At 35.4% G+C, this 26343-nt stretch overlaps 1 protein-coding gene across 3 annotated transcripts in view; it reads left to right on the plus strand.

Annotated features, from left to right (window-relative positions):
- The window catches only part of UTRN (utrophin), a 366152-nt gene that overhangs the window by 332035 nt on the left and 7774 nt on the right, over positions 1-26343 (plus strand). For all 3 annotated transcript variants that reach the window (XM_032185295.1, XM_032185296.1, XM_032185294.1), the window contains 7 exons: positions 6829-6965; positions 8572-8610; positions 8852-8917; positions 10726-10791; positions 18097-18255; positions 18625-18868; positions 25452-25560. In XM_032185295.1, coding sequence (XP_032041186.1) covers positions 6829-6965; positions 8572-8610; positions 8852-8917; positions 10726-10791; positions 18097-18255; positions 18625-18868; positions 25452-25560 — 820 coding nt within the window. The remainder of the gene's footprint in view (positions 1-6828; positions 6966-8571; positions 8611-8851; positions 8918-10725; positions 10792-18096; positions 18256-18624; positions 18869-25451; positions 25561-26343) is intronic.

Below are 26343 nucleotides of genomic sequence, written 5' to 3' on the forward strand. Positions count from 1 at the left end.
AAAAAGGGACTCACTTTACTACTGCCATACCACCATAATAATATTTAATCTTTTTCTAATGTGTTTTAATATTTTTGAAGGTTCATGATCTTTTCTTTCGTGTTCAACATTTTGCTTGCTTTATGGAAACATGGTTGGAAATATGTTGTTTGTTTTTTTTTTTTGTTGAGTAATTACTGTTTACTGGAGTATTTAAAAATTGGTGTGTATCTGGGAAAAAACTGAGCAAAATTGACAGTTTCTAACTGGAAATTATTTGAGAGTTTTGCCTGCATTACAAATTAATTTACAATGCAATATTTTCCTGATTAAATATTTAGCCAGATTTTTCTAAGAAATTTTCTAGGACACTTTCTTAAGTAGAGGATTGGGTAACTTCCTTCACAGAAATAACACTTTCAGGTTTGTTTGTGTTTTTTTGCTTGGTTGGTTTTAATGTGATAGTTGTTCACATTCCTAAGAATTTGCATTCAGTCACAAAAATTAATAGTGTAATCTGTATGTAATTTAAGCAGTGGTAATAGGACTGCTGCTTAGAACAGATTCAGATCAGAAATGACCCATTTTATGAACAGACATAAGTTATACTTATTGAATAATCAGTACCTATACACACTCCATTTTAACTAGTCTTGTCTGAATTGAGTCAGGAATGAAGAATAGATTTCACAAAAAGAATCTGGCTTTGTAACATGCTATTTGTAGTAATGTACTGTTGTTAGTGTACTAATTTTTGATAAACCTCTGTGCAGGTTGAATTCAGTTAAGGCTATATAATATTCAAGAAGATGTAAAATTCTTTGCAGTAGGACAGTAGAATAGGTTGTGTTTAAATGGAATGATGCCAGAAAAAAGTATAGAGCTGGGTCTATGAAATAAAAATACATTAATAAAAATGTAGGCACCAAAGATCAATGAATTATTCCTAAGAATCCATTATATTGCAATACAAATAGCTTGAATATAAAGAGTACATCTACTCTGCTAATGTTTGTCACTTTTTAGAGCCTTTTCAACCAGATTCAAAGGCTGTTGATGTTAAAATATTGTGTTTGTGGTCTGTATTGCAAAGCAGAGTACAAATACGTGCACTCACCAAACTCCCTTAATAAAATTTAGCTTCTCTCTCATACTTAAATGTATCGATACGAGTACATTAGTATCAAGAATACGAGCAATAATTAGAAGAAACAAATGCTTGACTGCTTAATAGAGCTGACATTTGGAACTGGAACTTAATCACAGTTGGAGAGAAGACCTTTTAATTGTCTTACGGTAAGGTGTGCAGTGTGGAGTATGAAGGGATTTCTCAGAAGCTTTGTGACTTCTACATAAATCTAAAATAACTTGAAAAATGGCTTAAGGAAACTGTTTTTCAAATTAGATTTGCAAGGGGAAGATTTTCTCACTGTTTGCATCAGGTTGAAAGTACTTCATAATTTCAGATTAAGGCTATTTACACAGATAATAATGTATAGCTATTGAAGCCAAATCCATAATGCTCTTTCTGTGTTTATCCTAGTTTGCAATTTCATTTTCTTGATGCTGAAAATACACTTTGAAAACTGCTTTGGCTATGTATTTTTTTCTGTCATATGATTTAGAGATTGGTAGGGTAAGGAATTGAAAATATTTGACAAATCATGTCTGTGAGTAGTAGAAGTGCTAAGTTACTGTAGTTATTCTCATTTCTCTTTTTTTTCTTGAGAATATGGAGAAATGGGATTTCTAATGAAAAATTTTACACAGATGTGTTAAATTTTGCAAGATTTTTCTACAATCCAAATCTAGCATCTAATTCAGGAATACTCTTAAATAAGTACTTGCATGTGTTTTTTTTGTTCGTTTGTTTTGAGTAGGAATTCTCTCAGTACTTGTGTTCTATGAATGTTGCTTTCTGTACCAATGAGTTCTGTGAATTTCAGGTGGAAATAGTTACTTCATCAGTTTTCTTTCTCTAAACTCTTTTTACTTTGCAGCTTTTATTTTCCAGAGTAAAACCTTAAAAGAAGTTTGTTGTTGTTGTTGTTTGTTTTAAAGTATTGTACAGGTATCAGATCTGAAAATTTCTCATCCATCGCAAGTCATTTCTTTTGGGGTCCTGACTTCAGTGAATGTATAAACAATTTTCATAGGTTTCTGCCACTACACTCACCTGGCTAAATTCTCAATTTTGGAAGCCTTCTTGTACAAAATGATGGCAGTAAAGGTTAGCCCCTTCATCATCAACAAATAAATAAATAATAGTTAAGATGAAATGGATTCAGTGCATTGATAGACATTACTCTAAGGTAATGCTTGGCACAATTTGAATACAATTAAAATCAGCTGACTGTATATCAGTTCAGGACATCTCTTGCTCCTACTAGGAGCTGCCTTCTGCATTGTTCTCTATCACATTTTCCTTGCAAGTGAGCTACTGGAAGTTTTGAAGGAATTGTAGGATTGGGTCTCTTCAAGAGTTTAATGTGGTATCCAAAATATATATTTTCCTAAAGACTGTGATTCTTATTTTAGTAATTCTTGCTACAGCTTACCTTGCAAGAAAAGTGATCAGAATTTTATTTCCCTGAAGAAGCTCAGGAATGATAGGAGAGATGTTGGAAATTATTAGCTGAATGGTAGTTCACCCTAGAGAGTAGATTTTGCTTCAGGCACAATAAAACTTATCTGCAATAGTGCCTGCTAAGACTCCTCCTCTATGTAAATCATCTGAAAGCTTAATGGCTCCTGACATCCAGAGAAGACAATTGCATACATGAACATTAAGTAGCTCAATGTTTTATAAGCAACAAGCTGACATAAAGTCAGTGGTTTCATCTTGACAAGCTGATTGATGCACCAAGGATGACGCTTTACTGTTGTCAAAATAGGCTTATTCTGTGGGGAATGTGAGAGAATGGAGAAAGAATGGGGGAATCTGAATGTTTTGCATTCAGAACATTTCTTCCAGCTGATTATTACTCATTGCCCTGTGAATAATAGATATCTTTGATATCTAGCAGCTGCTCAGCATGCTGTCCTCTAGGTCTCTCTTACAGTTGCTCACTTAGCTAGCTTATGTGATCTGCTACCCTTTTGCAACTTAATTTTTTTTTAATTCTGAGGTGAGACCGTTACTCATGAAATTACAGATTCATTTCATTGCAGTAAACTAGAATACACAAACAATTTGTAATGCTTCTTGTTGAGAAACTGCTTTGAAATGCCTATATTTGAACGTCATCGCAGAAAAGTCGTCTTTGCAGTGGTATACAATACAAACATCATTGACGTGATAGTGATAGCCATAAATACATTTCATATCTACCTTTAATAACAATTTTTGTGGTATCCCGTCTAGTACCTCTATCAAGGAACACGAGATACTATTTAAAGTGTAGATGCTTTGATGAATGACATGAATGCATACATTTAAACATAGATTTAAATTACTAGTGCATTGGGTTCTTAAGTGTCAAATAAAAGAGACCAGAAAAAAAACGAAATCTCTCTTTTCCCCCCATGTCCTACTCTGGGGAGCTATCAGACAGCTGTTTCAAAATGCAGCTATCATCCTAGTTGCACATACTGTAGCTGTTACCACAAATAGGTCTAAAAATTTTGTTCTCCATTAAATAGTCAGGCTTATGGTGCGGGTTTTAATTAATGTTACAGATGAATAAAATGTAAAGAAATAAAAATATGGAGATGTAAAAAAGGTGCTTTTTTCTTCAAAAAAAAAATAATTTACATTCCTTTCCTTACCCTCCATATATATATATATATATATATATATATATATATATATATATGCTTTAGGGTTCTCCCAACTAGCTTATTGCATTGTTGGTACTACTTGTTCCCAATGAAGATTTGTCCTATTTCTAATACATGAAAAATACATCAAAACTGTTTTCTCAACCTTTGTATGAAAACCATGCTTCAGCATTTTTTTTTCTATCACTTTCCATATAAATCCAAGATTTATAAAATTTGTAAATTGATTGTAAAATTTGTATTGGTTTACAATATTTTTTTCCTGTTTTTAGTTTGACTTATGACTCTATTTATTCCCAGCAGTATACTAAAGAGTGCTAATGCCCATTTGTCAGTTTTTCCATACTTTTTTTCCTTGAGACATTCGGCTACCGACTTTTTAATTTATTTCTGTATGCCAGCCAAGGATCTTCATCATTCTTTCTTGGACTTTGTCATTTTGTAGGAACTGAGATTTTAAATGGAGACTGAAAGCATGGTCTTTGGCTGAAATTTTCACTGAAAGAAGTGATTTGCTTCTGAAATTACTACCACAGTATTTGTGCTATCGATCTGTGTGGAAATAGCCAAGATGCCATGACGTAACTGTACAAGTTACCTGTTGTTTTTAATTTAGTAGATAGAGTTTACACAACTGCTGGCTAGTGTTTTTCAGAAGTTAAATGTTATAGTTAAATGCTCTTTTGGCATGATTTTTGATTGGATTGTGTAGTGTGGCTGTGTGCAAAAAAAAAAAGTGGGAGAAATGCTTCTAAAAGTTATGTCTTAGTCCTGTGAATTAAAGCAGTTCTTGCAAATCTGCTCAAATTTCACTGGTTAGTATTAATCATCCTCACTTAGTACACAGTCAAATTAGTTTTTCCAAGGAACTGGGTCAGGCTGTCATACCAAATAAAGAATACTCTAGAGGAGAAGTTTGGCAGATCAGTAGGCATTTATTTCTGCAATGTGTAGGTACTAAAACTTTCATTCATTGGCCTTGGGACAGAGTTCCATCTGCTAGAGCTACTGTTGCGTGAGAATAAGCAGCCCTTTGGATGTCACGGTCCTTGTTTGGATGATCCCGTGATTGTAGCAGATGCTTCCTGAGTGTGATTTTGTGAGCCCTCCCTTAATTTACCTGTATTAAAATCTAGGGGGTTCAAATACTTCTTAATCCCAAATGTGCTCTGTTTGTTGCTACTTGTTAAAGCCAGATGTCAAACTTTCAACATTGGCTTAATTATCTGCTGCTTTTGTTGCTACTCTGATCTGCATTACAGATTTCATAACTGCATGTATTATACACACATTATTTTTTTTCTCCATTCACATATGTATTTTATGTTTTGACAATAGAAAATAAAAACAGAGAATAGTTTGTCTGACCTGCTTGTAGGCCTCTTCAGAGTACATAATGGAGAAAAAATACAAAACAAAAAAACGTTTGTTTGTTTGTTGGTTTTTTTTTTTTTTTTAATTCTGTTTTCCCTATGAATGTCCATCTTTCTTGTCATCCTTTTATGTTAATGTGCTTCTCTGAAAGCAGAGTGCCCAGAAATGCAGTCCATGGTTTGTCACAAGTTTTGGCCTGGAGTTCTGTATAAGCCATTGCACACCTGCAGCTAATACAGGAGGTGAATGGCCACTTTTTCTTTCCCACAGTTGCAAGAAGAAATGCTTAATATTAACTTCTCCATAGTATGGAGGTCATTCTGTTTAAGTACTCGTACAGTCTGAAAACACATACATGTATATTTGAAGGCATGCTATTGTATTTTCCTGCAGATGTCTTTGTTATAGCCATTTTCACCTTGCATATTATGCCCTTCTTTGCTTGTATCCCTGCTTTTGTAGCAGAAATTCATTGAGTAGTATTGCCAAAGCAGTGTTGCCATTGCTGCTATGATTATTTCCAATTCCAATTTCCAAAATTGATCCTTAAAAGCAGCTGTATCAATTCTAATTGAGTACTAAAGACCAGCTGTGGCAGTGAGGGATGGAGCTAAGCATTTGTCAGTTTTGGACAAGGCTGCATAAGTAAGGACCAGTAAAAAGATAAGATAAAATAAAGTAAAATAAAATAAAATAAAATAAAATAAAATAAAATAAATCTTCCAGGGGTTTTACTGTTTGTAGCTTGCAGTTTTAGACTTGGAAAATCTTGTGGCTGATTTTTCTTCCAGCTTCTTAGTGTGACAGTAAGGAATATGCTCGATCAGTCTGTGAGATTGTTAGTTCAGGCAGAGACTGTTCTTACCAGACCCATTTCCAATTGTGCCTTTGCACAGTGCTGTGCAAATAACAATGGCTGTGATTTCATCTGTGGGTGTTTTTTGGCCTTGAAGGGATACGGATAATAGCAGAAACCTGTAGGAAGAGATCTTGTAACTTGAGAAAATACTCATGAAAAATGTGGCTGTCACAGGAGAGATTGGTTTAGCACTTACTGTTTCCATCTCAAAGTTTTCCAGTTTAGGTATATAATTGGAGGCATTGAATATTTTGTGGCACTTTGTGAACGCATAGGGTTTTGTGTTAGTTACATGTTGTATTTTTTTTTTTTTTTTTTCAAACAAAGCCGTTACTGTTAGCTGTTTGTTTTTTGTTGATTTTTTTTTTTTCCAGCAGTTATTATAAGGTATTTCTTCTGCCTGTGAAAGTGAGTCATGATCTTCATATGCATGAGTATACTGTCAAGATGGCTTTCAATGGCTAAGAGTATACCCCCATAGCTAGCAAACTGATTTTTTTTTTCCACTTCGTAAGACTGTTTGTAAATGTTTAATCTAAAATTTGAACCTGCTTCAAATTTTCCCTCATTTTCTCTAATTAGTAATTGGTAAACCCAATGCATTAATTACTAGCAATTTGAAGCCTCAGTGTGTTGATTTTTTTTTCCAATAGAAGAGAATTTGTAGATGCATTACCATTATTACTGTACCATATTTCGTGACACTTAAAAAGGTGATTTTAATGTCACTAACAGTCTGAAGTTCTTCCTTTCAGGAAAGTAGTATCTGTATTATGTCAGTGCTACTTAGCAATTCAATTTAAGTGCAATTTAATTTCTTTTAACTTTTTTTTAAGACAACATCTGGGGAAGATGTACGGGACTTCACCAAGGTGCTGAAGAACAAGTTCCGGTCAAAGAAGTATTTTGCAAAGCATCCCCGACTTGGCTACCTACCTGTGCAAACAGTTTTGGAGGGCGACAACCTGGAGACGTAAGCTTGATTATAGAGTAATTGCTTCTGGCATCACTGGCCTGTTTCATCAAAAACAAAGAAATGAAACCCAAGAAATAATGTGAACTATTTCCTGATGCTGGTTATTTGCAGATCTTGCCTATTTTTGAAGAAGAAATGTATTTTCTTTAGTTTGGTGGTATAGGTATTTTATCATAAAGCTATGGACTTTAGCAGGCAATGCTGAAGGGATCTTAATGGCTGTTTTACTGAGAAAACTTTCACAGCCTTGGGGATACTGGGATTTTAGAACCAAACTGCTTATTAGGTCATCTCAAAGTTGTTGGAGTTGGAAATCTCTGACCTAATGAGGTTCCTACAAACTTCAGAAATACAGGTGGCCTTATAAGAGAGAACACTCTCAGTGTCTCCACAGTGTTATTTACAGTGCTGGCAGAAACAGTTCATTTTATTTATTTGCTTAGTTGGTAGCTGTCTGCAAAAGAGACTTTTAAAAGAACAAAAGTAAGATATGTTGACAGGGCACTACAAGTGGTTTTATGGATTGACTCTCCATGGCATTGTGGAGACTGTAGTGCTGCTGTATGTGTTGTCTAAACACAGCATCACTTATTCATCAACAGCCACCGTGAAGCTTCAACATACGTTCTCTGCTTGCATGTGAAAGCCCAGTGCCCTTGTCCATGCTCCATTTTTGTGACCCAGTGGACTGTGTTTTACCTACAGTAATCAAACAAAACCCACTCATTAGCAGTTTAAGAAAGAGGAGGAAGTAATCTGGCCTGGATTCTAACCAAGAAATGTATGTACAAAAAGTCCAAATGTTACTCACCAGGGCAATTTTCAGCTGGTCTGTATTTAAAAACAAACTGAACATATCACCAACAATGGAAAGCAAAACTTCGATGTGATGAAAGTTTGCCAGTAGTGCCTGGAATTGGAATGTCAAAACTTAAATCACAAGTCAGGATAAAACTCCTTTGGCCCATCACAAGACAAATCGCCGGTATCATGCTGAGGAAACTACCCATATAGGTTCTCACCTCTTCAGATGACAAAACCCAGTAGTATGTTACTTAAAAATAATATTAATAAAAAAAGAAATACTAAATAGTTTTTTAAGTGTCAGAATATATAATACAATATATATCATCTTGTATTATATCATCTTGTTTTTATGCAGTAGGAAAATAAGCATTGATAACTTTATTCAGTGGGGTGTTTTGTTCTTGTTGGGCTTATTTTTACCCAATAAGTTTTTGTGAGAATTTTTTCTACTTAGTTTAAAATAAAAGCTCCAACACTTGAGCAGAATTGAAACAAACTAATAACAAACTGCAGTTCAATGAATGACATTGTTTGGGTATTTTTGTTTTTAAATTTGACTTTTAACAAAATGAAGTTTGTAAGTCAGTCTCCTATCTGTCGATGATACAGTCCGGTATCTGTTGCTGTCTCTTTTCTATGTCAGTTGTTGCTGATTCAAATAATCTGGGTGGGCTGCTGGTTAAAATTTTTTGTTTTTCTAGCTTTCTCTTTCTTAAGTGGCACTGAAGTTTGTTTCATAGTTTCTTTCTCTCTCTCTCTCTCTCTTTCTTTCTCTTTTTTTTTTGTCTTTGTACAGTCCTATCACTCTCATCAGTATGTGGCCAGAGCAATATGAGTGAGTATGCTGAACCCCTTTGTCTGGAAAGCTTAATATACTAGTTGTTTTCTCTAAGCTGAGTTGCTGCTAATCTGATGTGCATGAGCTGTAGGGCATGGCTGACCAAAAGCAACAACCCTCTCAGCAATATTATGAATTTATTTATTTGTCATCAGTTTAAATTACTTATAAAATGATTGTGTCTATATCATGAATTGCTTTTGACACCAATATTATTTTTTTATTTTTCTCAAACTAGTCCTTCCCAGTCTCCACAGCTATTTCATGACGACACACACTCCAGGATAGAGCAGTATGCTACTAGGTAAGAAATGCACAGACTGTTTCTCACCAGTACACCGCATTTTGTGATTGATTCCTGCTGTTTTTAATCTAGTCTACTGGCTGGACATTATTTATTAAAAAGATATAATTCTCTGTACTCAGAAGAAAGACAAATGTTTTTAAATCATCAGCTTCTGAATACAGTCATATTAAATGTAAAATAGATGTATTAAATCTGTCATCTGTCATGCAAAATGGAAACTGTTGCAGAATTACTGTGTGTTATTTCTAAAAAGGGGCTGTTTTCATTTTGTTTCATTTTTAACCTTTGGGAATAGACTCAGCTTGTTGGATACATAGTTTTTCCCAGTAGCATTTTACAGTCAGGTTTTCACTTTCTTCTGTGATTTTAACCATTACCCATTACCCATTGACTTTTAGCAGAGGATATAATAATTACAGATGGTTTATGTTCTGGCTTTTATGGGGTTACCCAAGTGATTTTAGGATAAAATGTCTTTCATGCCAAGTCTATCTCAGTGATGCAGTGTTTTGTTGAACTCTCTTCTGTTCATTCAGAGTTGATGAGAGTTAAGCCCTTAGCAGAGGTACCCTCTCAAAAATAAGTAATGACAGTCCACTTTTAGGCAACACAGAAATTGTTCTATATTCCCATGGGAACAAATGGCTCAATTTTACTTTGAGTGTTTCATCTGCCATATCTGATCTCCACAACAATATTAACTTTTTCAGCTGTTTGAATAAAAATTCAGAACTTATGCTCAAGTTATTTGCTACTGTATTCTTGTTTATGGGAACCATAAAGAAAACTTATAAACTCTCTGAGATATACTGGTTATTGTACTACCTTATATGACAAGGGTATATGAAGCTTAATTTTAAAATTCATCTATGTTTCATGAAAGACTTAGAGAACTGAGCTAAACAGCATTACAAAGATGACTTGCAAGCACCTCACTCACTCTTGTTACTCACTGAACTAGATCTGCTTCAGATGGCCCAGAGCAGAGATGACCTGAGTGCTTAGGGACTTGTCCTCTCTTCAGGGGAGGTTTTGGAGCACAACATCCCACTGCTAGCCTAGGGGGCGTGCAAGGCAACCGAGACAACTTCATTGTGTGTGCACTCTCATTTATAGTCCTTAAACTCTGAGGAATACTAACAAACATACAGATGGGCAAGCTTATTCCATGCTGAAGGAATACACTGCAGTTCATGTTTCTTTAGGGCCTTGCATACTTCTTTCAAAAAGTTTGAAGGTGTCTGCAATAATGTGTATTGCACAAAAGTAAGTGTGAAGTTTAAGATATCTTTATAGCACTGAAAACAACTGTATTTGAAGCAGTCCAATATAGGCGCACAGTATTCCTAGACTTCCTGGACTTTTATGCATGTCTTACATAAATAAGGTATATCTTTCCTAGAAAGCTGAACAGACAGAAAATTCCTTCTGTGATTTTAAAGAATTTTGTGGCATTATATAACCCTATAATAATCCAGTCCTTTTAGATTAAGTAATTACACTAGTTTTGGGGTTGTTCTCCAGGACACGTCTGTCCGTAGTGTGAGTTTATTTGCCAAGCATAATTTCAGATGGTGAATGTACTATATTTGAAAAGTGCCTCATGAAATTCCTCTGGATTAGAGTTTTTTTTTTTTTTTTTTTTTTTTTTTTTTTTTTTTTTTGTCAGCCTACAAGTTTTTTTTATTTTCATGTGTACCAAGATTGCAATATCTAATCCATTTCTAAGAAATGTTCTTCACAGTGCCTCTGTTTAAATTATGCAGCATGGTCTCTGAAAATCATGGTCTTTCCCTGCCTTTCAGGCTCGCCCAGATGGAAAGGACCAATGGCTCCTTCCTCACGGACAGCAGCTCCAACACAGGAAGCGTGTAAGTAACTCATGCTCATTCAGGCTGCTTAGGAACCCAGGTTAGAGCTGTCAGCTATAATCCTTTCTAAGTTGTAGCACAGGATTTAGCCTTTGTGAAAAAAGCGAATGAGTATGACTCTGGGAATGCCTGCCTAAATTTCATTATTCCCAGTATCAGTTGTATAAATAGATGTTTCTCATTTGGTGATGTAAGGGAACTCTACATTAGTCTGCTGTTCTCTTCCAAAATGAGGGTATTCATGTGACTGGAAAAAAAAAAAAAAAAAGATCTATAGGTTCTAGTTTGTGTTCCTTTCCTGTTTTTATCATAGTATAAAAGAAAAGAAATCTGTCTTTGTCAAAGGGGGCAATGACAATGGGTCAATAGTTTTTGCTACCTTCCAGGACCATTTTCTTCCTTTAAAAAAAAGTTATCAGTATTGGAGGTTATACAGAAGAGTGTTGCTGCTGCTTGCTTAGATTTCAGTATACTGGCTGCTGGTCTGTTTGTTCTTGGGGATATAAACATAGTCCCACATTAATTTTATCAAGGCTATTGTGACATTTTTATTGTAAAAGCCTTCATTAAAATGAATTGATGAACCTGGAAAGCATAAAACCCTTTGAATTAAATATGATTTTTTCAATGTTAACGTACATGAAAGTTTCAACCTCCCTATATCACCTGTTCTGTTAATTAAATCAGTGTAGTAGGACCCTGCCTCTTTTAAGTTATTAATGAAAGTAACCAGCTTTTTTAAAGAGGAAATTGTTCCTGTTCAGATCTAGTTAGTTAGAAATTGTTGTTGTTGTCAGTATATGTTAATTTACTGTTTTGAAATCTAACCATGATATCTCTACCTATTAACGTGCAAACAATGTGAGATTTAAAATACTTTGCTTCAGAGAAGCACTTGTGATCACCTCCAAATTTGTTTCCTCTTTTCTGTTTGATTAACTCTAGTTACATAAATAATAAAACCTTTTTCATCTGCAACTGTTTTCATGTGTTTCTGTCATTGATAGCTTCACCAAAGACAGAAATGGAGCCAAAATATTTCCTTTTGATTTCCTGTCCCCTCCCAAAAAAAAACAAAATAAAAAAAGGGGGGGGGGGAGAGACACGGACAACAAATATAAATATTAACATAAAAGACAAATATAGTGTAGTTTGGCAATGAAAGCTGAAAACCTGAAAGTAGATAAATGCTCATATGCTTGACTGAGTTGTGTATTTTGGAATTAATGAGCCTACAGATATACAAAGACTGAACAACCTTCCATTCCAATGGTAAAAGGGGATGTAGACGCTTAATTTCTATTGCCAATTCAGCAGTTGATTTTATAACTTTCCCTTTTTTTTCCTATAAAAATAACCTTTATTGTAAGAAAAGGAATGAACATGGTGAACTTGTGTACCAATATGGGGGGAGAGACTTCCAAATTTCAATCTCAGTCCTGATATCAAAAGAGGACTGTTACACGCTACACAGAGATTCAGAGGCCTAAGAGGACAAGAAAGTAACTTTTATACCTAATGGAACCTTTTCTTTTATTTGCAGATAATATTTAGTACTTCTGTTAAGGTACATGGTGAAGTACTCACAAAATTCTAAAAAACTGTCATTTAAAGCTTGGGCTTGCACTGTTGCAGGGAAATACAGAGCTATGAGGTTAGGATCCCAGTTTGGATCATAAATCTACAGCTGGAACACTGAGTATTTAGTATTATAGCTCAGCTCTATTTTTATTGTTTAAATGTTTGACATTAAAATATGCATGCTGTAATCATTCTGTATAGACTGAAGTAGAAGGAGCAATTTGAAACTTGGATGCACATTTTTTAGCTCAGAGGCATCTGCTATCTGAGCCTATCTGAGTAAAATGTCATTTTCCTATGATATTCTTCTGAACCTTTTGGAGATTAATGCTGATTTTAAAAGCAAATTCTCTCTTCATAATTGGAGTTTTGGAGTTCTGTTCTGTGATTTTTTTATTTTTATTTTTATTTTTTGTTCCTCATAGTCCCATAGTTTACGGTGGCCCTATAACAGAGACAAAATTGCTCTTAGTATTAGAAAATTACTGCTTTGGCCTTGTCAGGTTAGCAAGTTCATCAACAATATGTTTAATGCATTTCATGCTCCAGAGGTTATACATAAGAAGACTTCTACATTTGAATGACAATCGGAGAGCTTCTGCTGTCAGTTAAACATTGTGCGTTTCTTTGCAGAAATGTTCTGCAATATGCTATCTGCTTAAGACAACATTCTTCAAAGAAACATCTTCTTTTTAAATTAACACATTGTCTTGAATGTAATTATGACAATCTTTAACTCCCAAAGGTTTTATGCACCCCACAAGGGTGTGTGATTTCCATTAAAATGCACGTTTTCCTCAGCTGGAAAAAATATCTGTAGACAGCAAAAAAAGACTCTCTGCAGTAGTATATCCGTTCTCTTAACAATAAAAAAATAATGCTCTCATGCATGAATTTTCTGATATAAATGCACTGAAGAAAAATATTTTTTTCATGTAGTCTTCATTATACATTATAGAATTCTAAATATTTAGGCTAGACTGTTGTGATGAGTTTTCGTTGCCTTTAAGTCATGCAAAAACATCTATATTCGTAAAGCAGACTGGTCTTTTCATAACTGAAGATGAACACAAGGAAAAATGAAGACTTTGCAGCAAAGAATGATAAATAGTATTCCTAATGGAAAGCCATGCCTCACAATTTGACAAATCATGGCGTAGTAGAATGAAAAGACAAAAAATGTTAGAAAAATAGTTGAATGTAGCTCTCATTCCTGTAATGTATGAACTATATTATCTAGCCCATACTGAAGTTAATTGGATTGAGTTGGACGTAATATAAATAATTTCTGTATAAATGTGAATGTTTAATAGCTATTTTCTAATTAATGCCTTTACTACCGGTCATCCCTGCAGTGCTTTTGCTGATGGCACTTTACACTAAACTGAAGGCAGTGCTGGAATATATCTGACTTGCCACTTGTTAAGGAGCTGTGTGCTCGGGTACAGGGGTAGGAGCAAGCAATGAACAGCAGTGGTGCTTTCAGCAGGCATGGCCACTCAGTGCTTGTGAGCCAAACTGGAGTCCCAGTATACAGCACCTGAATACTTTGACGTGGTGTAAGTGATTAAAAGGCAACTTGTTGCAGTGGGAAGTTAGTTCCAGATTAAAGTTAAAGACAAAGAGAGGATTTTAGAGAACTGCCTGATCCGTACTGTAATATACATCATAACATCAGTAGGTCAAGATATGCTTTATTTGGACTAGTATATGGTCATTGGTATGAGAAAAATAGCACAGGAAAAATGAAAGTGATGAAGGAAGATCACAAATGTACTCATCTCTTACTATATGAAATCCAATTTAGCAATTCTTTTAATTGGATAAAATAGTACACTGGTGAAAAGTGACTGTCAAGAAGTCTGAATTTTTCTTTCCACAACTCAGTCTTGATGAAGAGAAGTAAATTGCAATATTTTTTTAATCTCTTGCTTCTCCCACATATAATGCATCCTTTGGAACAGACCTGTTGAAAATATATATCCACAAAGAATAGAATATTTCAAATGCTGTTTTCCCTGGCTCTCCTAGTTGGGGTGTTCTTTCTCTTTGAGGTGTACTTCTTTCAAGTCTGACCTTCTGGGATGTCATTTTCACTGCTTTCTTGAATGCCAAAATGCTGAAAAGGACCTGCAGTCCTCTTGAAGGACTGCTGTGTAGTTCTAGCCTTTTCTCAAAGCACAGGGGGTCTTCAGGAGAATAACCACCAAGAGAGGATGAGGAATTTATTTTGATGTGGCGCTTTCATTTTGGTTGCCGATTGCTGTCTCCAACCAATTCTAACAAAGAATAAAGTCCTGGTTTTCTCAAAATTCAAGTATTTCCATGCTACAGAACACATCAATCCCTTATCACTTCACATCATTGTGAAGCCCAATGTTGCGACTCCTGTGCTACCAATGAATCTGTCTTTATTATAGTCATGAGGTTTGTTGAGATTCAAGGGGTTTGAACTTTTTTTTGAATCAGTAGTTTTGCAAGGCAGACCAAATAGTATTTGTTTGTTTTAGTCTCCTTTACTGGATACAATAGAGTGAAAAAATATCTAAGCATTTCCTGTGTAAGCTCTTTCTTTAAGTAGTTTATAACTTTCATTAAGAAGTCAGGTTACACCTTATGTAAAATCTTGACAGATTTTCAATTTTAATAAATTCAAATATAATAAATCCAACATTGCAGAGCACTATTAAAAAAATCAAATCTATTTCAGATGACCTACAGAGTTGCTTATAAACTAATTCATCATCTTAATAAAGTAGACAGCAGCTTTCTGATGCCTAATGAAAAGAAGCAGACTAAAGTGCTTTATCAGATGAACCTTTGATAACAGTACCAACAACCTTGCACAAAAGAAGCCTGTATGTGTAGTTACACAAAAAATAATTAAACAATATTTTGAAACCTGCACATTAAAATTATGTTCCCTCTCTGTCCTGTGCTTTAACACTGCTTGCTGAAGGTGTGATGTTGTTGGCACCAGTTCCCTGCTTAGTGCAGCTCTTCCAGGTGCAGCGTGCAACCATTCTGTATGTTTTGCTGGGCTGCAGGGGCCCAGTTGTGTACCACAGTTTGAAGTCCTAACAGGGGTCACAGCACTTCAGCAAAAACTTGGTTATAAGGAGTAGGGTTTCTTGCTTGTTTTGTCTTTACTAAGATGGTAGAAGAATGGAGAAGTGCCACGGCATTTTCATTACCACATCAGGACCTGGTTTATACTCCATTAACTACACTAGTCTTTGTTTTATCTACAATTAGAGTAATGAAAAATAGGAAAGCAAGTGGTTATCAGTTTCACTGAGATCATTCAAAAGGTGGAGAAAGAAAGCAGTTAGAGGCTTTCTTCTGTAGGTAAGGGGAAAAAAAAAAGGAGTGCTCTGTTTTTGTTTCAGCTAACATAATCACCTATCCCCGATGTTTTTGAGGAACTTACAGTCCCAATTATGTTTTAATTTTAAAGCTGTATTGAATTAAAAAAAATCATCACGATTATTTATTTGCATGGGAAGATTAATATTGTGATTTCTTCTCATGACTATATTTCAGGCAAGAAATGTAAGAAATAAATGAATATATTATTTCCTATTACATATAAGGATCCTTATATATAAGGATATATAATATATACATATGCATTATATATATATATTCCTCTGTTAAAAACAGAGGAACTCACTAATGAGGTTTCTTTTTCACTTTTCCATGTAAACTTTCTGCCAGCTAGTAGTTAATCAGCAGTGACAGGATGAAGGAAAGTGTTATGCTACCAGGGCTTAGTGGAAGGAACTTCTCATACCTGACTATTTTTAACCTTTATATCATAAATGAACCTGTGTGGAATAGAATGTCACGCACTTTAAAAGTGGATAGAACTGTCACAGGAGATACGGGTTTTTAATACTATTCGTATTTATTTATTTATTTCTAATGGTACTTGTTGCACATTTATTTGATTTGAAAGTCTACACTCAGTAACAATTCAGAAGGCAATGTGATAGCTTTGGCTAGATAGTGAATAGTTTTTCTTGAGAAGGAATCATTCAGTGTCATTCTACCATTGGAATAGCCTTCAGTAACAAGTTTTAAGTACTGCTACAAAAAAACGAATCACTTTTCTGCATAATAGAACTGCAGGAATCATTGTTTAATAGATCGGTGGATATTATGGTTTGCTCCTAGTAGTGGTGATGATTTTGTAAGGTCTTCAGTTATACAAACTTTTTGTTTGCAACTCTCATTTGTTCCTGCCATATGCATTTGCTCTAGTTCAGTTGTACACCCACAAGCTTTGAAAACAGATGAGTGCCTTTACCCCAAGAGCTTGATTTTATTTTTGAGAAAAAGACACAATACATTTGCATGGTCCATAAAGCACCTGATGTGTTTTACTTGTACATGCATTTATTTATAGATTATTTGTCACCACAGACAAAACTTCTGTTTCATCTCAGATATACATTTCTATATAACTGTTTTCACTATTTATTCACCTGTACTTTTAGATATTTCATGATGTTAAATTGAGTGACAGGAAGTAAAACAAAAACAAACAAACAAAAAAACCTGAAGCAACAGAAAACTCTTGAAAAGCTCCATTTTTAATATTAAAAATACTTTGTATAGAGCAAACTTCCAATTTGTCATGTGTGCTTTCAAAAGTAGTACTTGAGGATACTTTTCATTATGTCAGACCACAGTCAGTTGAATGGCAGAATTCATAGCTACTTCTTTTCAGAAGTAGTATGAAAAAGCTCAGCACAAGAAAAATATTTTCAAATATAGAAAGCTCTCTTTTCTAAGTGGTATCTGAACACATACGCGTATATACCACTCTTGTTTTTGTCTCTGTTGTTGATCATGCCATACTTGTAGATCTACAGGATGAAGTTTGTAGGCACGATACTCACATATAACAAAGTATGCAGCTTCTGCTTTGTAGTCAAGTAGAGAAGAGAATTTAAAGGAAGATTTTCTTCAGCAATCCTATTGCTATGATTCAGCAATAGTCTCTCTTAAAAGCATGAATAGCATGTTTTTCTGCTGATGATTTATCCTTCAAAGCAGGCAAGCAAACTATTGTTAGGACGATGTATCTTTCACTATATATCAATCTCACAATACTATGGAGAAAAGCTAGCAACCAGGGAAGGAAGGCACGCCTATAAAAAGGCAAATGTATTTGGACATTATAGCATAAAAGTTTCAGGACTTTGGTATCTTCTCACCAGATGGTAATTTCTATGCGAGTCAGGAGGGAGATGATGTTATAAATTATTTTATTCCAGAATCTGTAAGGAGAGGGATATCTAACAACAGATACCTTATTTGGTTTTATTTATTTTTAAGGCATTTCAAGTCAGTTATTTGCAGTTTATATTCTCAGATTCTTGCTTTCAATATTTCTTTATGAACCACCAGCCGTATTTGTCCTCCATATGTACATTAAAGTAAACTCATCTTTTACACTACTATCGATCAATCTTCTTTCTCCCGTGCATTGTATGTTTACGTGCTTTTTGCAGCATTTTTAGAAACAACTCATAAGAATCTGAATACAGTTTGCTGAGATACACATGTAATACCATAAATTCTGGCAGGCTTAATTCCTACTCTCTTAGTCCTTTCTCATAAACAAACAAACAAAACCCCTCAGCTTGACAAAGTTGTTTGCTCACATAATACATGTGTTACTGCTCTCTCTTTATCTGCATTATTTTATTGTTCTAGAGAGGACGAGCATGCTCTTATCCAGCAGTACTGTCAGACACTGGGAGGAGAGTCACCTGTGAGTCAGCCGCAGAGTCCTGCTCAGATTCTCAAGTCAGTGGAAAAGGAAGAGCGGGGAGAGCTGGAGCGCATCATTGCTGACCTTGAGGAAGAGCAAAGGTGTTATAAGCATGCTATCTGGTGTCTGAATTGTCATCTTATTGTTCGAGCTATGCATTTTCTGTATACAGTTGTTGGAGAAGATAAGAAGAGATGCAGCTAGGAGTCATGATTTCAACAAAACAAAAAAAATCAGTCAAGGCTTATGTCATGCATTGCCTGACTCTGTTAGCTAGAAAAGTGTGAGTCAGTGATAAAATGCCATAGGTTCACCTCTACTTTGTTGTGTAGGTTTCTTTCATAAACTGCAAGTCAAGACATTGTCTTTGTATGAGCTGCTTGTGTTCTCTAGTTGGAGGTAATGATAACGATTGAAGAAGGTTTTTTTAATTGTTGATTGTTTCAACATTCTCCTCTTCAATTTACCAGGAGTCTGCAGATAGAATACGAGCAACTAAAGGAGCAACATCTTAGGAGAGGAATAAACCCTCTTGCATCACCTCCTGACTCTGTTGTGTCACCTCAGCATGCTTCTGAAGATGCTGAGCTCATTGCTGAAGCTAAACTCCTGAGGCAACATAAAGGTCGTCTGGAAGCAAGGATGCAAATATTGGAAGATCACAATAAACAATTGGAGTCTCAGCTTCACCGACTACGGCAGCTACTTGAGCAGGTAAATGTATACTCATATCTTTCCTGACATGTTTCTTCTACGTGATGGATTTCTTGGTGGAGCAAAGGTGGTAGAATTTTACTGCAGATATTCTCATCACATTAGTTTGTTCTGTTGCACTCAGTCATTTCTAGGGTGAAGAGGCGTTTTTCCTACTCTGTTGTAAACTATTGTGAAAGTCAAATCAGCACAAAATGATACAAGTGCTGGAGTGATGTCAGTAACTTACAAAGCTTACAAACAAGTGCACCAGTTTTTTTCCAAACTAAAAAACAGGGAAGAAAACATACCCTGTTCCAAGTAGTGCTAACAATTACACTCTGTATGTGACTTCAGCTTTCCAGTCTGTCCTTAAATTATTTGTTTATGGCCATGGTTAGTCACTGAAACATTTCTTAACATGCCAAAGATATGCCTAGTATGCAAAGGAGCAATTAATTCCATTAAAAAGTCCCATTCTTGAGTAGCATATTTAGAACAATAAGCTACATCAAAATTGTCCGCTTAGAGATAAATGTTGCAGGCAAGAGCCTTTTAGCAAATCCCCATAGCTAGAGATTTTAGGTTCCCTTTGCTGGGAAAGAGAAATGTTTATTGTTTTTGAAGCCAGAACATGGAATCTAGATTTAAAAAATAAATAAATAAAAAATAAATCTACAAGGTGTTGCATGAGAGGTTTGTACTACATTGTGTGTGGAAACTTGAATGATGAAGATAAATATGTATGAATCTTTTTCTCATAACTAATTATTGCCATTGGGTTAGAGTCCAGTAAGGCAAATGATTCCTTCCTTCCATGAATCAGGTATGTATTTGAGGATTTAACTAAGAAAAGAAACAGGGTGCATAAAACAGGTATCAGAATGACCTGCATTCCTGCTGTAGATAGTACTTCTACCAAAGTGGTGAAGATTTGTTGTTGTTTCACTGGCTGACTTGGTCATTTTTCTAGGTAGTTTTGGCAGAATAGTATTAAGATACATTTGCTCCAGTGGTTTACATACCCCTCTAGCTGAATTTTTTTGTTGTTACTGTCATTCTGGCATTTTCAGTCAGTATTTGAATAGCTTAAATATTTAACAGGGACAACGATTTGGTGCAACTGTTGATAACAATCATTCATGAAATAAATATCTTGGTAACTATAACCAAGATTAGGTGTTTCAAAGAACAGTTTAAAATATTCAAACAAACAGATGTAGAATAGAAACCCAGAAGTTCTGCCAAACCCACAGATAGTTTCAGTTTAATGTGTACAGCATGAAAATGCTCATCCTTTAAAACTTTTCTTTTCTAATGTAGTTATGGCCAATCTTATTAATAATATAATTTTGTATTCTTTTCAGTACCTTTATAACATTCTTAACAAGATCTCTAGGATATGCATTTGTGTTGTGGGGATGGGAGGGGTGAGGGTAAAACAGCAGCATTTTCTTAGCAGTTCTACCTTTGGGATTTTTCTGTGCATTCTGCAACTTTCTGATAGGGTAAGGTAGAACTATAAGGACCTTTTGCAATATTTCTGATTGTTTAAACATTATTTGCTATATGCTGTTGCTCTTTTGCTTTTTCCTATCTGTAATCTCCCTCCTCTTTGGGAGTCATGTTGGACTTCTGATTGCTCCATATGCCCTCCCAAAGGAGGGGAAGTTCCTATTTCTCTTCCGTCCTCTCCTAACGGAGTGGCTGGTATTAAGGCGAATATTTCAGAAGGTTGGCATTATTGCTTTTATAATATATCAGTGATTTTTCAATATGGCTTTCTAAACACATCCTTACTTTATTATTTAGTGCTTTTTTGACCTGCCACTAAGCACATTTTTAGCAAACTGTCTCCAAGGGTGCTGAAGCTACTCTGCTGAAGAGGATTCAGAAATTGTAAATAATTTCAAAATTTCAGAGTATGCTCTTTGGAACTTCTTGATATTGACATTAATATGGTTTTGAAGCAGCACTGTATCATGTTACTGCCCCCTTTAACTTTCTGGAAAAATGACCATTCTGCAGCATTTTGCAGTGGCATCTAGGCCATTCACAGTCTATGGAAGTCTTTGTATTGAAGATTTGGACATAAGTGCAAATGTCAAAATATATAACTGTAATTCCTCTAATAATAATTACTGGTATTAAAGGACACCGCTATCTATCTTACAGCAATTTCTTTGCCATGACTGGCATTTCGTGCTATCTCAGTTTCTCTCTTCTGCCAAACAACAAGTCTCTCTATTTCTTTTCTCCACTCAGCTTGCTGACTCTTGTTTACGTTAATAACATGAATCTAAAATACTGGGAATTTTTTTCTAAGAGATACAGCGTGAGTCTATCTGCGTACAAATATTTGGGTACAAAATTAATGAAACTTAGAAACTTTTCTACAGTAACTGTTTGAGCATTACAAGGTGTTCCTTAGAGAGCACCTTCAACAGAAATGTGCATGCATCCTCACTGCACATTTGCCTACTTCTGGTAACAATTCTGAGATTAACATACTATTTTTATTTTAGCAAGCCCAAAGGATTGGGAGCTGTCACATAGTGTTGCCATTTTGTCTGCCTGATTGATTATACTGCCAAAGAGGAAGGTGAAACAGAACTGGCATGTGACAGCTTTGATACCACAATTTTATGTTAATCATGTAGAAAAAAAAATCCATTTTCACTTTTCTTTATACAGCCCTTTCAGATACTGCTTGGGCAAAATAGAAATAAGACCTATTACGAAGAGCATTTAAAATCTACTTGAATTTTTCTTTGCTTGTCTGAACAAATGAAGTGAGGTTTCATATTGAACTTGATATTGAAGTTAATGAAAGCTAACATCATCTGTCAATGAATATATGATTGAACTGTAAGAAAATGTAAATAGGGGCTCTAGCTCCCTCTCCTGCTAAAAGCAGAAGAGTTTTAATAAAAGAGAAGAGGGGTGAGGTTTGTTGTGGTGTTTTCTTTTGTGTTTTTTTTTTTTGGTGGTGGTTGTATGTTTTATTTTGTGGCTGAAAGAATAAGCCTTGAACAAGAAGAAACAGCAGCAATGAATTTGGAAAGGGAATTTGCCAGCTTGAGGAATTTCAGAGGTGGGGTGTGGGGGGAAAGAAGCTTGCCTTTTTTTTTTTTTTTTTTTTTTTTTTTTTTTAATATTAAAAGGAACAGAAAAAGGAACAGAAGTCTAGGGAACAGTTACAGTTTATAATATCACAGTACAATTTGGGTGATAATTTCTTCCTTATGGAATTGAGTAATATCACAGAATTTCTAGGTTGGAAGAGACCTCAAGATCATTGAGTCCAACCTCTACCTAACACTAACAATCCTCACTAAACCATATCCCTAAGCTCTACATCTAAACATCTTTTTTTTAAGACTTCCAGGGATGGTGACTCAACCACTTCCCTGGGCAGCCTGTTCCAGTGTCTAACAACCCTTTCGGTAAAGAAGTTCTTCCTAACATCTAACCTAAAACTCCCCTGGCGCAACTTTAGCCCATTCCCCCTCGTCCTGTCACCAGGCACGTCTATCCCTTAACCTACAGTTTGAGCTCTTGGGAAAGACACTAGCAGGAGCTATGGAGAAGTAAAGCATTGTTGATAAAAATTGGTTAAAATAAATATCTCTCTTGAAATGCTTTAAAAACCTTTGTAATGCAGAGAAATCCTTCAGTTTCAGAGTTTTCTGGAGAAGAACGTATTTGTCCCTTTGTATCTTTATTTGGTTTTGCATAAAAATAAAAATTTGTCATCTCTCAGAAACTGCAGTTGGAAACTTTCCCGATGTTTCTGCCTTAAGGATTGTCTGCCAGGTTGTTTTGAATAAGAATGCCTGAAATTCATGATGCCTAGAAGGGGCTGATGATGGAAGTGATCAGATTTTGTGGGTGTTTTTCAACTTGGGGTCAAGTAGCACATGATTGTATTGAGTTTTAATTCTACAAGTTCTTGGTGCTCATTATGTAGCCTTAGATGAGAGCCTATGACTTTTCTGTACTTCAGTTTCTTTTCCAGTAAAATTTGAGTTCTTTCCTGGTAAAACTGCTAAATTGTATAAATACAACTGTAACCTCACAATTATTTTGCATTAAACTTTGTTCAGTACCTGATTATTAAGGTGTTTTTCTACTGCAAGAGCCCTTCCCTTGCTGCTCCAAACTCTATTACTCATCTGCTGAACTGTATGGTCTTTCCTGACTTTGTAAGAAAAGGATTTGGGTTTTGTTTGCCTTTTCTTGTTGTTGTAATCATTGGAATTAGGCAGTGTAACATCAGTATATTTAAATGAAAATGAAGTCATTATACGTTGGCCTCTGATTAGAAAAGGATGTGTTTTAAAAAATAAAAAATATATTAAAAAAAAAAAATCCAGCTGCAATGTTTCATTCTGACTGCTGCAGCAATGTAATATATATCAACGTAAAGTATTCCAGGATGTTTTATTTGCTCCCAATTAAACAACCATTAGAATCCTTATGCTCTGTGGTTGTTTTTTTTTTTTTTTTTTTTTTTTTTTTGTCATTTGCAACAGCATTCCTAAGTGGCACTAAATAACCTTCACTACTAATTTGTCATTTAAATTTGTAGGCATCTCCTTTCTATCCTAATTAATCTTGACTTTGCAGTGCCCCTTCCTCCTTCAGTCATCTCTGCATCATTTGTTCATGATTTGCTTCAAGAGGGGTAGAAATCCAGACAATTTGCAAGCCTGCATTTTAGATTATTCGAATTCCCTCCATCCATCTAGTTGTGGCATGGGCAAGCAGCTACTTTGCTGCCACAAAGTTAGCCACTAAAGCTGACCTTGTTGTTCTATATTGAAGTAACTCAACCCTTGGAGAGTTTGCTTCAGCTCTTTCTCTCTAAACTCTTCTTATACAGAGGTTGCTGGCTATACCGAATGATCTGGGATTAGTTACCCCAGGCTTGGTGCATTTTAAATTGCCAAACTCATTCTACTTAGACCTTGTGACTGGTTGAAGCCTGTTAGTGAATAACAAACTACTCAATAGGCATTCACTGTTCATACGGGTGTCTTGATGGTAAAATCTTTGGCTAGCTTGAAAGCATTTCCATTTTTCTTTGTCTTCTAAATGCAGAGCAATCTTTCTTGATTTATTCTTTTACTCAAATCTGAAAGTTGGTATTGTCATACTGAAAGAGAGATGAGATTCGGAGGAGAAAAACAGGTCTGCTGAATGCTCAAGGGAACATTTCCTTCTATTTCTCATCACTGTGTGCAAGAAGAAGTATCTTTCATTGTTCAACAATTTGCAGTTTTGTTTTTTTTTTTTTTAACTTGAAGTTGTAAAAAATTGAATGTTGCACTTAAGGCTGTGATCTGCAAAGGAGCAAAGATGTGCACAAATCAGTTGTTCTGTATATTCCTTCTGCATTGAGTCTCATGGCTGTTTCAGATACTTTTTCAGTCTCAGAAAGAAAGTCTTAAAAATAATGTTATTTTGGTATTACTTTTGTATCTGCTCTTGACAGATTTAGTTAAATAATATGCTCTTTAAACTGTTCAGAAGCTTTTTGATGATTTGCAGTCAAAAAGATAAATGATAGTGGCAACATTTTCAGCTCAGATTATGTAATTGCCTCAGATGTAAATGCCTTTTCACATGCTTCTGGCTTTCCGGAACAATCAGTTTTGGAGCTTAAATATTGTGTAACTCCTCTCTTCTTCAAAGGATTTCGTACAAGAAAGAAGGGAAATGCTTGTGCAAGATACCTTCCAATATCTCTGAGTTGTTAAAGTGAAGAAGTCTTATGATCTTTTCTTTTGTGTCCACACATATATACATAATCTCAAACACATACATGACCACAACTAAATGAAATACAGACCTTCAGTGTTTGAAGTTGTTCAGGTGAATTTAGGAATCAGACAGGCTTACCTACAACACGGTTTTCAAAGTACATAGATTTCTGGAAATTACATAGTAAAACTTTTTTTTTTTTTTTTTTTTTTTTTTTTTACATATCTGACGTCCTCTGCACTGCTGCAAAGCAGCATCAGCAGGAGTGATTGATGATAGCTCCTCCTTTTTAGATTTCACAGTTCTCCTGAATCTTGTCTTTGGCGTGATTGTGAAGGAGTTTAGTAAAATTGTTTCTGGTTTGAACAGGTGTTTTTAAGCATGATCAGTCACCTTACCTTCCTAGGGCAGCTTGTCTGACTGGTCTGTGTGTGTATCTGCTGTGTGTGAACATACGCATATGTACATACAAGCAAACCCAACCCCAGTAATACTATTTTATAGTCTTTTGGTGTAGCTCAACAGAAAGCCTCATCAGTCTGTTTGAACTAAACTGTGTTTCTGTGGTACACGCTTGCAGCTGAACGCTGTTTTTAACAAGATGGCTGTTAGCTGCTGTCTCATAAGAATTACACTTAAGTCTAAATTTTTGTCTTCAAGTTGTCCCTGATAGTTGTATAGACCTAAGCCAACTTTTTATTGTTTAGAGAGAAAACAAGAAAGAGTACCAAAAAGAAAAGAGGGAAGGAGGGGGGAATCAAGATGACCATATACAAACCCACACTTCAATTCTGTAGACATAATTTACATAAATTATATCTTCTTGTCTTTCCTGTAGCCTGAGTCAGACTCCCGGGTTAATGGCGCCTCCCCCTGTGCTTCACCCCAGCATTTGGCCCTTGGCTACCCGCTTGAGCAAGAGACAAGCTCGCAGTTTCATCAGACAGGTGAGTGTTTGATCAGATAACTTGCCGTGTGGGTCTGAAGCTGATTACTGAATAGTTTTATTTGCATCTTTCTGAAATGGTTTACCAATAAAAATAGAAAAAAGATCTTTGTGATGCTACTGGGAGCAGTACTTAATGCAGCTGGAACTGCTGCTTCCCCACACCTGCAAACAGCTGCGGTATCTCAAGGATCCATGTGACACTGAATTATGGATTTCTTGGTCCCATCCATTTTGAACTATCAAATTTACTAGGCTAATCCATCCTCACTGAATGGAGAACCAGATTGCATCGGAGTGAAACGACCAACAGCTGTTTGTCGTACAGTACATGCATGCAGCCAAGTAATCTGACAGATAAAGGAACAAATATCCAAAAACATATAATCAAACTTTCCTAATGGCTGCTTTAAAAATTCATGTGCTCATCCTGGTACTTTGATGACCCCACCCCTCAAAGGCTTCACATCTTTAGGAATTATTTAGTATTTAGTAATATAGCCGCTGCACATCAGAGGATTTCTCTCTGAAAGATTACTTTAAATTCTCCAATAGCAGAACTCATTAATTCCACTGGGAATTAGCAGAAATAATTACAGACCATTGAATGTTCAAAATTTGGAGAAAAAATAACCAATTTTTCTCAAATTATCTAAGTGTAATTTCATCCCTATGTTTCTTTTCAAGCCTTTGTGTTACAGATTTTTAAAAAAAATCTGTGGAAAGACAAAAATTCTCTTGCGTACTGAAAAGTTTTCATTCAGCATGGACATGTGTTATTGCT

The sequence above is a fragment of the Aythya fuligula genome, chromosome 3, assembly GCF_009819795.1.
Source record: "Aythya fuligula isolate bAytFul2 chromosome 3, bAytFul2.pri, whole genome shotgun sequence".
Taxonomy (NCBI): Eukaryota; Metazoa; Chordata; class Aves; order Anseriformes; family Anatidae; genus Aythya; species Aythya fuligula.